Source organism: Pan paniscus, chromosome 14, assembly GCF_029289425.2.
Source record: "Pan paniscus chromosome 14, NHGRI_mPanPan1-v2.0_pri, whole genome shotgun sequence".
NCBI lineage: Eukaryota > Metazoa > Chordata > Mammalia > Primates > Hominidae > Pan > Pan paniscus.
In genome coordinates, this window is record NC_073263.2 from 103,066,094 (window position 1) to 103,082,450 (window position 16,357).

General features: G+C 35.5%; 1 protein-coding gene across 2 annotated transcripts in view; it reads left to right on the forward strand.

Moving 5' to 3' along the window:
* ITGBL1 (integrin subunit beta like 1) overlaps nt 1-16,357 on the forward strand; it is a 294,518-nt gene that overhangs the window by 126,611 nt on the left and 151,550 nt on the right. For both annotated transcript variants that reach the window (XM_008957437.5, XM_055096975.3), the window contains one exon: nt 15,389-15,535. In XM_008957437.5, the coding sequence (XP_008955685.5) occupies nt 15,389-15,535 (147 nt within the window). The remainder of the gene's footprint in view (nt 1-15,388; nt 15,536-16,357) is intronic.

Genomic DNA, 16,357 nt, shown 5'->3' on the forward strand with positions numbered 1-16,357 from the left:
AATTTTTCTGTCTACTGATCTAGGTGTTTTTTTTTAAATAGAATCAAAAGTGACAACTCATTTGAAATATTTCTCCCTTGTCCATGAATTGCTTTGTAAATCTTGTGAGCTACTTCACGAGTTATGAAGTTTTTAAGAATAAATAGCAATGAACTCACTTTAGTCTCCATGCCAAGTGCAGATGTTTTTGTGATAGCTGATCTTGTTTTGTAGGAAAACTCTTGCCTTTAAGTCCTTCTATTGGCTTTCAAGAGAATAATTTCCTTGTTTTAAGTCAGATCAAGCAAACTGTCAATAATGTTTATTAACTACCCACTTTACAACAGCTTACAGTGGAGGTTCCCTAGGGAGTTAGAGTTAATAGAAAAGTCATTGCAATTAGAGGATTTACAATAAAGTTAACTCAAAATATAAATGTTTGTTAATTTTGAACTGAGTGAGAAGGAAAGAAAAATAAATTATTGCCATCTTCTCCTTTTCAGTTGGGCGAGGAGAAAATAACATTCCAAAGAATTGAGTGATCATAACATTTGTAGATCATAAGGTGATTTTTGGTAATCTTTGTGTTAGCCATTTCACAAATTTATTTGAAGGAGCAGTAAAAATGTTCTCTCTGTCTATGAAACATCTTCTCCTCAGGCATAATTTGTAAGCTTTGTGTGGGGGATTCTTTACACAGCCCACTGGAATTCAGTGATGCAATGTTGTTAGTAGGAGAGGACTGACATTTTTTTCAGACAAAGAAAGTGGCCTTGTTTTTTAGACAACAAACTTTGGGGAATGGAGGAATCCCAAGTAGAATTAGAAAGAGAAGTCATGGAGAGACATTTGGCCTGTTACTTAGTGATTGCCTCAGCTGTGTGTTTCATTATATGGGAGATTTCTATTGCTTTTCTTTCCTACTGCCTTTAGACACATGTTAGCAAGGAGAAATATATACTTTTGTTAAGAACTTTTTGCCTTCTGATGTAATTTTCAGGATGGCCCTGGGTATGTCAGGTACAATATTCAGATTTAATTATTTCTCCCAAGATTCATGTAAATTTCAACCCTCATTTATGAGGTCACCTCTTAAGCATATATATTAAAATGCATTAATATGTCAATGTGTGGCAATTACTTTTTGAAACTGCAAACTCAGAAACGCAAAATGATATACCTTCATTTTCCTACAATTTTTGAAGCCTGTACCTTGAGTTTCTGCCTTGGTTTGCAAGGGCTACTATAACAGAGTGCCACAAACGGGATGGTTTTGAATTACAGAAATTTTTTGTCACAATGTTCTGGAGACCAGAAGGCTGAGATCAAGGTGTTGGCAGACTTGGTTCCTCCTGAGGGTTATGAGAGAGGCTCTGTTCTATACTCCCTTGGGAGCTTCTGGCGGCTGATGACCCTTGGCTTGTAGACACATTGCCCCGCTCCCTGCCTTCATCTTCACAAGGCATTCTCGGTGTGCCTGCCGCTGTGTCCATATTTCCCCCCTTTTTCTGAGACAGAGTTTCTCTCATTGCCCAGGCAGAAGTCCAATGGCACGATCTCGGCTCACCGCAACATCTGCCTTCCAGGTTCAAGCAATTCAACTGCCTCAACCTCCCAAGTAGCTGGGATTACAGGCATGCACCACCACACTCAGCTAATTTTGTATTTTTAGTAGAGATGGGTTTTCTCCATGTTGGTCAGGCTGGTCTTGAACTCCCAACCTCAGGTGATCCTCCTGTCTCGGCCTCCCAAAGTTGTGGGATTACAGGCATGAGCCCCCACTGTGCCCGGCCGAGGTTTCCCCTTTTTATAAGGATAACAGTCATATCAGATTAAGGGCCCACCTAATCCAGTGTGATCTCAACTAATTCTATCTACAGCCACCCTATTTCCAAATAAGGTTACATTCAGTGGTACTGGGGTCTAAGTTTTCAATATATGAATTGTAGGAGGACACAACTTAGCCCATAACAGCTCTCAGTCCGCTGATGACAGAATGTTATTAAATTCCATTTAGGTTGCTCTCAATCAATGTGGATTTTCCCTGGAGTCAAGACAATAATCCTTGGGAGTAAACTGTTCACAGTTCACAGGGCTTTGCCACTGTCACCTGGTCCCTGCTTATGTCTCATTTCTCTAGCTGCTATCTTACACGATGGCATCTGTATTTGCCATGTGGTCAATGGTGGGCAGTCCTTGTGGGCCCATCTACTTGTTCTCACCATAGGTCCTCTTCAGACAGCAACCTTCCTTTGAAGCAATTATGGTTGTTCTCCTGAGCCATGCTGGGTCTGTGGAACATTTGGTGGCCTATGTCAGGCATGTGTGGCCCTAACAGCCACAAGTGCCTTATTCTGTTGAAATTGTTCTGAGATGATTCAGAGAAAATTTGCAACTTTCCAGGGATATGCAGTTTGGACCTGAGACTCTGTATTTCCCTGTCTGTACTCCACCCCTCCTGGGGTGGGGCAGGGGACAGGGCCCTTTTGTGGAGTGCCACACAATTCATAGCTTTTCTATGCATTTCTCATACTGGCATCACATTTTTCTGAATAATAGTGTCCTTTTCATTTAAATAGTCATTAATTACATTCTCTTGGCTCTTCACAGCCCCTCAGGTTGCAAAGATTAGTATTACTCTGTCTTCCCCCAGGCAGTGACTTATGAATGTGTTAGGATACTATGAGTTGTAACATCTCTTGATTTCACTGAAATCCCAAAACAACATCATAGTTAAACAACATCTTTAATATTACTGCTTATAGAAAGACTGTTTCTGACATATGTTTTTTCCTTTTTTAAATTTTTGAGTGAAATATTATCATAAAGTATAAAAAGTGACAATATTAATATTGTGTGTTCATCACCCAGCTTAAAAAATAGAATTTTTCTTATAGCTTTGCAAATCTAAGCTTACATCAATTCAAAACTTTTTTGATTACACATCAAAAGTGAAATTTACACATACATGCATATTCATTTATAATTTATATAGGCGTATTTTACGTCAATATGTTGTGCACATAAAATGTACAAAATAAACATTTTTAAAGATAAAACAAAAATAAGGATATGTATTAATTCTAGTGTTTTCTTCTTGTATCCCAAATATTTTTTTTTTGTACTCCCTCAACGAGGGCCCTATATTTTGGAAACCACCAGTTTGTATCAGGATCTTTGCTCTGAAGATGAAAAACACAGAAAAATGAATTTTTGCTGTTGGTTATGTTTCTGTTGCTTTTCCAAAGGCAGTTGATGTCAAGGTATAATATGGATATGGGAAGGGGTGGCATTTAGGAATCTTAAAATAATACACAGACAACGCACACAAGAAAATATATATGCATGTATTTAAGTATCTACATATATGTATGTGTATATATATGCATGTATTTAAGTGTTTTGTGTGTGTGTGTGTGTGTGTGTGTTTTATATAGATAAAACATTGGTTAGCACTTTAAAGTCTAAATTCTTATCTGGCTCCAGTTGGTTTTGAATTCATCTGTTAGTAGGTTTGTCTGTTAGTTTTGTGGACATTCTCCGGGAAAATTTCTTATCTCTGTAACCCAGATGCACTACTAGTATTTGATCAGGGATTTTTGTGTGCTATATGAGAGAAGGACTCAGACTCAGAATTTACACTTAATGTCCTTTATTTCATTCTGCAAAAGTACTTCTTCATGTAAGTTTAGGGTTGTGATGGTCAAGACAGTTGTGTTAGGGCAACCTGGTCTCCAAACACTTTCAGTGTGGATAGTAATAGCTATGATTTGACTGATAAGCAGTGTTCTAAGTGCTTTGTGTATACTGACTCATTCCATACATTTAACAGCTCTATGGGAGAGGGGCTATCATTAGCTCCTTTTTCACAAAGGAAGACGCAGAGATAATGAGAGGTGTTATGAGTTGAACTGGGTCTCCCCAAAAGATGTGTTGAAGTTCTAACACCCAGTACCTCAGGATGTGATCTTATTTGGAAATTGGTCCTTGCAGAGATAATTTATTAAGTTGAGATCATACTGGAGTAGAGTGGGTCCTTAATCTGATATGGCTGGTATCCTTATAAGAAGAAGAAAAGAAGCTGGGCACGGTGGCTCACGCCTGTAATCCCAGCACTTTGGGAGGCCGAGGCAGGCGGATCCCCTGAGGTCGGGAGTTCGAGACCAGCCTGACCAACATGGAGAAACCCTGTCACTACTAAAAATACAAAATTAGCCAGGGGTGGTGGCACATGCCTGTAATCCCAGCTACTCGGGAGGCTGAGGCAGAATTGCTTGAACTCCAGAGGCGGAGGTTGTGGTGAGCCGAGATTGTGCCATTGCACTCCAGCCTGGGCAACAAGAGGGAAATTCCATCTCAAAAAAAAAAAAAGTAGAAGAAGAAAAGAGATACAGAGACATGACTGGAGAAGGCCATGTAATTGGAGTGATTGGAGAGGCAAAGATCTGAGTGATGCAACTGTGAGCTGAGAAACTCCAAGAAATGTAGGTCACTGCCAGAAGCCAAAATAAGGCAATGAAGGATTCTACTCAGAGTCTCAAGAGACCCTGGTCCTGTTCACACCTTGGTTTTGGACTTCTAGTCTCCAGAAATATGAGACAAAACATTTTTGTTGTCTGGAGTTACTCAATTTGTGGGACTTTGTTATGGCAGTTCTTAGGAAACTAATATGATGGATTAAATAGTTGCCTAAAGTTACATAGTGAGCAAGTCATACAAGCAGAATTTGAGTCAAGCAGTCTGTCATTGGAGCCTGCACTCCACAGCCCTGCCTTATCCCTCCTCAGGGGACAGACAGAGTGGTGCCATGCTGATGCACAGCTCCTGCTGGGGCATGAGGAATAAGGCTGTGGGCAGAGATTTTTCCTTAGGCAACCAGTGGAACTTAGGATGAAGAACGCAGCACTGTCGGATGAAGAACGCAGCACTGTCAGATGAAGAATATTATTAATGTTTATCAAAGATGCACATTCAAGATTTCTGAAAAACATTTTCAACACTGGAAGGCATGTTAAATATCATCTCATTACACAGTGCTTTTACTTTGAGTCGCCATTTAAAAGATAAAGTTTATAGCCTTGCTGATCTCCTTGGCATATGCTTACATACATATGTGAATACATAGACACACATATATGCACATATAAATGTGCATGTCGTTCTTCATTTAACCAGATTCCTTGTGCCCCTGTATTAAAAATGGTCAAGTTTCTATCTCAAACCATGCAATAATTATAATATCAGATAAAGAATTCTTTCACAATCTTTTCTTAGAATTCTAGATGTGACTTAGTTTCCTTCCTCTACAGTGAGGGAGGAAATAAGAGTGATTTGTGAAGATGCATATTTTTTTTCAGTAAAACTGGGGAGGTTTCACTTATCTCGGGTCTCCTATTCTGGATACAACATTTCAAGAGTCTTGGATTCCTGTTTGATTATCAAGTTCACTTCCACTGACCAATAAATATTGGTAGATGTTAAGTTCTCAGGCTTGAGAGGCTTCTGTCATTTGATGTGTCCGATGCTAACAGACACTCTTAAATAAAATGCCTCATGAGGGGCCGGGCACGGTGGCTCATGCCTGTAATCCCAGCACTTTGGGAGGCCGAGGTGGGCGGATCATGAGGTCAGGAGATTGAGACCATCCTGGCTAAAATGGTGAAACGATGTTTCTACTAAAAATACAAAAATTAGCCAGGCATGGTGATGCACTCCTGTAATCCCAGCTACTTGTGAGACTAAGGCAGGAGAATTGCTTGAATTCGGGAGGCGGAGGTTGCAGTGAGCCGAGATCGCGCTACTCCAGCCTGGGAGACAGAGCAAAACTCCGTCTCAAAAAAAAAAAAAAAAAAAAAAAAGCCTAACGAGAAGGTAAAAGAGCAAGGAGGAAACTAAAGCAAGGATTGCTTTTATTGCAAAAGAGGTGGAGGAATCTTTAAAAATTTCTGATACAGCAGAAAATCAGATATTGCATGTTCTCACTTACAAGAGAATGAGCTAAACAATGAGTACACAGGGACATAAAGATAGACATAAGATACTGGGGACTCCAGAAACGGGGAGGGAGGGAGAAGGTGGAGGTTGGAAGGTTACCTTTTGGATATAATGTTCATTATTTGGACGATGGGTACACTAGAAGCTCAGTCCCCACCATTAGGCAATATACCCATGTAACAAACATGCACTGCTACCCCCTGAATCTAAATTTTTTAAAAAAGATTTCTGACAAATAGAGTCTTAGAACAGAAAGCTAGAAGGTGACAAAGAGAACGGAGAATGTCTGTCATCAAATCTAGTGGTCTTCCCTTTCTCTCGTTCCCTTCTCAGGACACCTGAGATATGCCATACTCTCTTTTATTATCATGGATTCTCTGGTAGGGAAAGGGTCACCAAGTTTTTGGGATTTACATGGATGAAATGGCAGAGGAAGATAATTCTGATACCCTCTTAATGGGACATGCCTTGCCTCCCTGAAGAAATTCTGATCTCATATACATTTTTAATTTACCAGACAAAAATATTGGGACCAGAAAAATTAAAAGATTAACCATCTGGCTGAAGGCCACAGAGCTAGCAGTGACGTAATCTATACTAACACCTAGAGGTTTCCTGAATCCCAAACTAGTGCTTGTGTGTTTGTATTTGTGTGTGTGTGTGTGTGTGTGGTGTTTATATAACTTTCATGAATTTGATACATGAATATATGTTTGACTTTATAAACTTTTCTAAGTTCAGCCAAAATACTGTGTTTTGCTTTACTATAAGTTCAATTTCATCCTTTAGTCACAGGTTATTAGAAAACCCCCTAATTTTAGTAGCATTAATGCAAACACACCTTAACAATAAACATATCATGATTATCTGCAATACTTTAATGGATACTCTGAATGACACATAGCATTTTAACTGGTCATGGTTGCTTTTAGTAGCAAACAAGATCTGATCACAATTAATTGATGTCTGTCACCCCCTTGTTTTAATAGATTGAGTGCCCAATTTGAAAATACTACTTTGTTGTGAGAAAAAGAAAATAATTGAGGATATAGTATGGGATTTTGCAGATGAAGGGAATCTTGGGGCTATTCAATCCAATCTCTTAATTTTGCACGTGAATACAGTGAAGTAGGTCAAGAAAAATTTCATGACTAGATTTCTGAATTATTTCATGTAGTTTTAGCATTATTCAATTTTAAATCGTGAAGTTCAATAATTTACTGTTATAGTTCTTTCACCAAGGATTGTGAATAATCCAATTCTAAGCATGTGTGTTTCAAAGGAAGCAGTAAAAATAAAACCAGTGCTATCCAACAACCAATCCATAGCTTTTACTAACACCACTCTTCCTACAGCAAAAGAGTCCTTTCAAGTCCATTGCTAAATTCCAGAACTAAACAGATAATGTTGGCTGTCATGGGAAAAACATAGCTTTTGAGCTTACCAGCTATGTGACCTTGAGCCAAACCAAACTACTTAAACTCTGCTCAGTCTTCTCACTTGTAGAATGGAAAAACAAAGCCCATCTCACTGGCTCATTATGAAAATCAGACTAGCTTGCATAAAGTACTTACCATAGTACTGGAAGCCAATAATTATTAGATTCCCTTTCTTCTCTTCTTTTTTATTTTCCTTCAAGATTACATGGCTAGTTAGTGTCCAGGCAGGACAAGAGTGGAAACCTTTTAATTTCGAGGCAGTGGAACCCTCTATATTCTTCCGTTGTCCACATGAAAATGCTCTCAGGAATGAAAAGCAGAAATACCTAAGGAACATTTTTTTTCTCAGCTTGAGAAGCAAGCCAGGGACTGGTGCCCTGTCTTAAAAATGGTGAAGTTTCTATCTCAAATCATGAAATAATTGTACTATCAGATAAAGAATTCTTTCACAATCTTTTCTTAGAATTCTAGATGTTACATTGTTTTTTTGTTTCTTATTACTAGAGAAGGCTTAGGAATCTATGGTGGCTCAAAAATGACTAGAGAAAAATTGAGTTTATCTGTTATAAACTGAGCATATTTGAATACACTGGAAAATAGGACACAAAACAGGTTTTTGGAATTTACATATTTGAACAAAGCAAATGAATTTTAGCTGGCAGAGTCAACTAAGTGTTCAAATTAAAATACCCCTATTTCAAGGTTATCATGAGGCTGTAGCAGTGGTACACCTAGCTTATCAGATGCACAGAGAGAATAAATTTTTAATACCCATCCTTCTCTATGTGATAAAATTGTTGCCAGTAATAATCATGAAGAGATAATTGACAATCAGATTTTTAAATTTGTTTTTTAGTCTTAAAACAAGTAACAGTGTATGTAGAATAATACATTTACTTTTAAAAGATATTGCAAAATTAAGTTAAATAATTTATATATGAACAAAAATTTGCACTTACCTCAAAAGTTACGCATTACATCCCTCTGTATGCTGTTTTAAAATGTAAAACAAGTAAACATTCCAAGTGGTTAAGAAGACAAATACAAGTAACTCAAATTATCCTTTTTTTGTATTTACAATCTCTGAGCTATAATTGTTTATTTCCAATATACATGTAAATGCAGGGCTGTGTAGCATCACAGGTTTTGGGGATGGGAGCTAAAGTTATTCTTTACCCTTGATGAACTTATTTGCAAAGTGTCTGTAAGATTTTCGTTTCCACTTAGGGATGTAGAAAGTTACAAAGTGTGATTCCCATTCTTACACTGAAGAAAAGTGGGACAAATTAAAAATCCCCATGTGTTTCTGAATTCATCCAAGATCTGAAGTCACAGGAAAAGCAACTGGCCCCAAATCTGGAGATAGATAGGCAGATGAAGGGAGAGAAATGAGCTCGGGCTTAGCTGGGTAGACATAATTAGGTGCTGAGAAGGGTGATGGGAAAGTTGGTAGCGGCCAAGTATGCCCTCGTGAATGAGCATGAAGCCCCGGGTGCTGCAGAATTTGAGAGAGCCCACAACCTCTTCAGATTTGTATCTATAAATCCTACTGAGCTCGCACAGAAAGGACTGGAAGATGCTTTTGAAAACAGATCCAGGAAGTGGGGAACTCAAGGAAGAGAGGAGCAACTCCTCCAGGATGGTCATGAAACTATCCAGACATTTAGTACCTGTTTCCCCTATAAAACAAAATCTTTCACTGTCGGGGAAAGGGTAATACATCTCCTTGCTCTTAGGGCACTTGTAAGTATCCATGGCAGCTATGGGAAGGAAACAGGAACATAAATAAATGAAAGCTCGACATAGATAAATAATGAAGAAAACATATCACACAAAAACAAAGAGGTGGACTTATCATTTTCAAATTACCGAACACAAAAACAAACAGAAACTCTTACAGGCAGTTACAGAAAAAGAAACATATGCGGAGGAACAAAGATACTAATGACAGGGGACTTCTTGTCAGAAACCATGCAAGCGTGGGGAAAATGGAGAGACGTCTTTGAAGGCCTGAAAGAAATAAATGTTAGCATTGAATTCTATATCCAGCAAAAAGTATATTCCAGAAATGAAAACAATTAAGGATTTTTATGAGGCTATTCATTACAGCAGACCTACCCTAAATAAATGTAAAGGAAGTTCTTTAGACAAAAGGAATGTGATACTTGACAAACTTGAATCTACACAAAGAAATGAAGAGCAATGAAAATGGAATAAATTAAAGTGTAATAGCATTATAGTTTTATTTTTAGTTGCTCTAAAAATAACTGACTGTCTAAAACAAAATTAATGGCAGTAGATTGTGTGTCTGTAGGAAATCTGTGTGTGTTTATGCAAAAATAAAATGGCACAAAGAATGGGAGGAAAGAGCTGGGAATTTAATGTTTTAAGTTCCTAGAATTACATATAAAGTGGTACAATATTATTTGAATGTAAACTCTGGTTGATTAAAGATATATAATGTATACATTAGGACAACCACTAAAAATCAAAGTATACAAATAGCAGAGGAAATAGAATAAAAAATAATGCTCAATAAACAAAACAGAAAGCAGAAAAAAGAGGCAAAAACAAGAACTGATAAAGCTAATAAAAATTGCTTAGAAAGTTGGTAGATTTATATCCAGCAATGTAAAAAATCATGTTAAATGTGATCTCTTTAAACTCACCAGTTAAAAGATAGAGATTGTCAGGTTGTATAAAAACTGAGACACGACTAATCTATAAGAAATGACTTTAAGACATTGACAGGTTAAATATAAATGAATGGGAAAGGTATTCTATGCAAACACCCGTCAAATGAATACTGGATCAACTATACTGATGATAGACAAAGTAGGCTTTAGGACAAGAAATAATATCAAGGATAAAGAGAGATATTACACAATGAAAAAGTAATTATATCCTAAGTTTTAAAATGCTAAGTATATATACACATAAAGCATTTCAAAATACATAAATTTAAAAAATGACAGACTGAAAGGGGAAAAAATCCACAATTGTAGTCAATGTCAATACTCCTTTCTCATAGTCGACAGAACAAGTAGATAGAAAATTAGTGAGGATATAGAAAACCTGAACAAAACTATTACCAGCTTGACCAAATTGACATTTATAGAACAGCAGAAGATACATTATTTTAAAATGCACAAGGAAAATTGAACAAGATAGATCATCTTCTGGGTCATAATAGAAGCCTTCAGAAATTTAAAAGAAACTGTATTATCATATAATAATGTGATTAAACTAGAAATTACAGAAATAGATCTGAAAAAAATTTGAACAACACCCTTCTACATAACCCATAGGTTAATAGGAAATCTCAAAGGATATTAAAAATATTTTAATGAATGAAAATAAAATAATTTATAAATAAAAATATTTAACTGAATGAAAATAAAAATATAACATATCAAAAATTTGTGGATTGCAGCTAACATAGTACTTAGAGAAAAATTTACAGAATTAAATGTTTATATTAGAACAGAAGAAGTGTTTAAAATTAATTTATACTTCTACCCTAGAAAATAGAAAAAAAAGACCTAATTAAATCCAAAGACAGGAGAAGGAAGAAAATAATAAAGATTAGAGAAAAAAATAGTGAAATTGAAAAGAGAAAAACAATAAAGAAAATCAATAAAACCAAAAGCTGATTATTTGAAAATAACAATAAAATTGATTTATTTTTAAGCAGACTGATCAAGAAACATACGGGACATACAAATATTACCAGCATCAGCATGAAACAGCATACATAATATCCAACACTATGCATGTTAAAAAGATAGTAAGCTTATGATATAAGCAAGTCTATGCCTGTTAAGTTCAGGAATTTAAATGAAATAGGCCAAGTCCTTGAAAGACACAATCTGCCAAAAATCAATTAAAAAGAAATAGATGACTTGAATAGCCAATATTGGTCAAGCAAAGTGAATCATAGTTAAACATTTGTAAAAATGAATATTCTAGGCTCCGATGATTTTACTAGCAAATTCTACCAAACCATTAAGGATAAAATAATGCTGATTCTATACTACCTCTTCCAAAAACTAGGAGATTAGAGAATATATTTCAAATCATTTCATTAGGGCAAAATTTTCCTTATCCTAAAAGTAGACGAAGACCTTGCAACAAACAAAACTGCATGCCAGTATGATTTATAAACATAGAACACCAAATCTTTAATAGAATATTAGCAAATGGAATCCACTATATGAAGAAATACATAAAAATATAATACTTACTACCAACCAAATGAGGTATGTCTCAAGATGCAAGGCTGGTACAACATTAAAAAATCAACCAATGTATTTCACTGTAGTCACAGACTAAATATTGTTAAGATGGCAATTCTCTCTACTTTTATCTATAGATTCAATGCAATCCCTATCAAAATCTGTGCAAGCTTTTTTGCTGATGTCAACATACTGATTCTAGACTTTATATAGAAAATCAAAGGAACTACAAGAGCCGAAATAATTTTTTAAAAAGAACAAAGTTGGAGTTCTCAGAATACTTGATTTCCATACTTACTATAAATTAGGGTAATCAAGACTGTGGTTGTAGCACAAGAATAAGCCTAGAGTTAGGCAAAGGTTTTTCAAGTAGATACTACAAAAACCACTATTAAAGAAAAAACTTGATAAATTGGATTTAATTAAGATCAAAACCTTTTACTCTTCAAAAGATACTGTTAATAGAACAAAAGGCAAGTCACAAATTGGGAGAGAATATTTGCAAATTACATTTGTGACAATGAACTTCTATCCAGGAGATACGCACATATATATGTATATACAACAATTTATATACATATATATCCGTACATATATGTATATATAACAATTTATGTACATATATATGTATCCTGGATATGCATGTATATATGTGTATATGTTGATATATATATATGTTTTTTATATATACATATATATGACAATGAACTTGCATCCAGGATAAACATGCATACACATGTATATATAAATTTTTAACATATATATAGAAACACAGGTATATATGTATGTGTATATGTACATATATGTATATATAATTATATATGTTATATAGTCATATATAAAAAATGACTCTGAAATTTCAATACAAAAATGGGCAAAAGAAGATAGATGTCCCTAAAACTTAAAGTATAATAATAATAAAATTTCAAAAAAGAAGATAGATGTATTGCAAATAAGCATATGAAAGTATATGCAGTATCATCAGAGCAGAGTTACACTGCCACAAGCCAGGAAATGCCCAAGATTACCTGCAACCACCAGCAACTGAGAGAGAGGCATGGAACAGTTTCTCCCTCAGGTCCTCCAGAACTAACCAACCCGATTTCAGGTTCCAGTCTTCATCACTGTGAGAGAATAAATTTCTGTTTTTTTAAGCCACCAAGTTTGTGGTGCTTTGTTATGGAAGATTCAGGAAACTAACACATAACAAATAAATTATTTTGAAAAATGAGGTGTTTTTTGAAGCCATGTTATTGACACTGTAATGGAGATTACCTTGCCACAATAATATAGCAACCTAATCCCCTGAGGTCTGCTAAAGCTCTTACTAACCTTAGAAAAAATTGTAAACAATAGTCTGAATACTATTTTTAAATATATATTTATCTTTAAACAAGGTTACACAGGCTATTTGATAATTCTTGACAGTCAGAAATCAATTCCTATTCAATGAGTTTTCCTAAATGGAAGAAAATGAATCATGGAACCCTTACTGGGCATAAAGCTTAGAAAGAATGCAAAGGCAGGTGGCCCTGTCTGACATTAGCTGTCATCTTTGCCTCCAAACAGATGCTAAGGAAGAAGCTGAAAACACATTACAGTGTCTGACACAGTGTTAGTCTAAGCATGTGCCTAAGATGCTAATACAGGTTATGAGAAAAGGGGCCTCGTAGCCAAAGTTTTGCAAATTCTAAGCTAAAAAAATTAAAAATATTTTTCATGATAGGACATATGAGGCTCATTAGTGTGCTGATATATATCGTGACACATTAGAACAGAAGATAGCAGACTCTTTTCCATGTTTATTTTACCCTAGAATCTTCTGTGAAGAGAGTTTCATGAAACTGGGCCTCCATGAACTCACTTCAGGGGATAAGCAACTTAGAATATTGCTTCTATTGATGCTTCATTGGGTCAATTTGGAAGGGATGGATCTCTCCCTATCCTGTATACATTTTGTTTATTTTCCCCCTTTCTTTCTATTTTTAACCATCTCACCTTTAAAAAGATGTTCCTTTGACCCACAAATTATTTCCCATCTCTACTGTGTATACTTTAGGATCTAAGATGTCCTATTTAATATAAAATTTAAAAAATCACATTGAGTAGTCTTTTATTCCTGATTCACCAAATTACTGCTACCATAATGCTTTATCTTCTAAATCATTTCTATTTTCTTTACTGTTTATTGGTGTGGAACCATAAGAAACAACTGATATTCAACTTATGAAAGTGGCAATTCCATATGGTTCCACCAAATACATTAATGTTATTAAAGAGTCAACACAGTTTCCAAGATAGTTGATTTATCAAAGAGCCTTAACCACTGCAAGAATTTGGCTTAATGCTTTTATAAATAGGCTAGGTGGTTGACAGGTGAGATCACTTATGCTTAAAAATGATACCAAGTTGGGCAAGATTGACAATATTTTGTAGGGCCAGGCAGGAATGCAAAATGATGCAGTCAATTTGAGGGAGTAATGTGTGCTGAATAGAATGAATTCCTAATAAAATACTTGCAAGGTTTTGGTTATAAAATAGAATAATTAATTTTATAAATGCAACAGAAATAGGAACATTTACATGGACTGGTCCACATAAAGAGCAGTTTTAAAGTCACAGCCAATCACAGATTCAGGCTCTGCCAAACATGCCCAAATGGGCAGCCTCCAAGCCATTCATACTGACCAACCATCTGGACCTTATCCCTTGGATTTCAGCTACCATGTTGAATCAGATCAATGACTTCATGTGGCCTATGAATTTTAGGCATTTAGACATAGTAGTATTGTATTGAGTAATATATGTACACTCTTCCTGTAACCCATTCAAAATCTGCTCAACTTTCAAGGGCCAGTTAACAGTCAAGGAAGTCCAGAAAGTCTCCGCTGTTATGTCTATAGGTCATAGACTTTATCGCTCAGTTTAACTCAAGGTGACAATCACTTCTGGCTGACAATCACATCAGCTTCTTTGTATATTAGCCTTGACTTTGAAGTTTGTACATTCTTTGAGGACAAGGACCAAGTACTGCACATGTTTTGCACTTCTGTCAGACTAATGTGCAATCAATAAAAACATTAGTAGGCTTCATCAAGCAGGACTTAATAACATTACTGATCACAACAATGAAAACAACATGCATTAAAGCAAAATGACTATTGAGAACATTAAAGATTGAGAAACTTATGTGGAGGCAGATGAATATGAAACAAAATATATACGTATTTTATGTCCATATTACTGAAGTTGGTATTTAATATATCCATAAATTTCATTACATGCTTAATTCGAGTTAACAGTAAGGCCAGTGTTTAGTTTAGTAGAGTTTCATGTAAGAGTCTTTATTCATGGTTTGTGGTTTAATGTGTTATGTAAAATACAGTAAACTAGAAGTATTTTTTCGTTGGACTTTTGTCTCTTAAATACTGAGATGCTGGATAGAATGGTTTTTCAGCGCTGAATTTTCTGACCCTGTGATTTATTAGGCTTTTTTATGTATTATCCTAATGTCTTTATAAATTAATGTTTTTATAATTTATCGGTTGATTATTGAAATAAAATTTTCATATTCCATTGCATTTTATATAATAGCATTACCCCTCAGCCACTGTGATATACATGAGTTTCAATTTATTATAGCTCAGTCCCAAATCAATGTCACTGTTAAGAGTATGTGTTACAGTAGTGGTTATCTTTGGAAAACAATTTGAGTCTGACTAGATGTTGTTCAATCCCCAGGCCATGGTAAGTGTGACTGTGGCAAGTGCAAGTGTGACCAGGGATGGTATGGGGATGCTTGCCAGTACCCAACTAACTGTGACTTGACAAAGAAGAAAAGTAACCAAATGTGCAAGAATTCACAAGACATCATCTGCTCTAATGCAGGTAAGAAGTATACCCTGTGAAAATTGTTAAGTGGAATAATCAAATTTTGTTTTTAATGGAAATATGTGGGCGTGGAGAAATGTTGAATCTCAGAGTGAGTCTGCTTTTGAGTATGTTTTTTAGAAGTGAAATTCAGATAAATCAATAGAAAAAAAATGCCATCTTGCTGAGACTGGCAAGTTTGATGCTTTCCAGCTGTTCCAAATGCCTCCTTCTAGCAGGATATTCACTGGAAACAACACCCCAACAACATTTTATGTAAATTGTGAGCCATGATATTGAATACCGGATTACATCTGTTAAAAAGGATTTATATAAACCGACTTAATTATTTTCTGTTACAGATCACGGGTGCTTTGAATTTTTACCTTCGCAAAATAGAACCAAATACTTTAAATTTGATAGAAGTTTCAGATATACTGGTTATAAAGCTCTTTGAAGGATATAGTCACAGAAAGATTTTTTGTTTGATCAAAATATTTTTTATTTCATAGAAGTTATTTGAAAATATTTTTTACAAAATTGTAGCGATGCTGTTAAAATTTATTAGCAAAATCATATAAAAGAGTTGCAGTTTAGGTTTCAATGGTATTTAGCGAGTGTTACCGTAATTAAATATTCTTTTTACATTTGGGCAGGTGAAGCCTCAAAATCAGATTTTCTCAACCGTGGTTAAACATCAGCATCCCAAGGAGAAAGGAATAAACTGTCAGTTCTCATGTAGTACACCAGAGGTTCTGTTTCAAGTGCTTTGGTGTGTGGCCTTGACGTTGGTGGTTTTTTTAAAGCTCTCTGGGTGATTTTAATATAGATGAGTGTGTG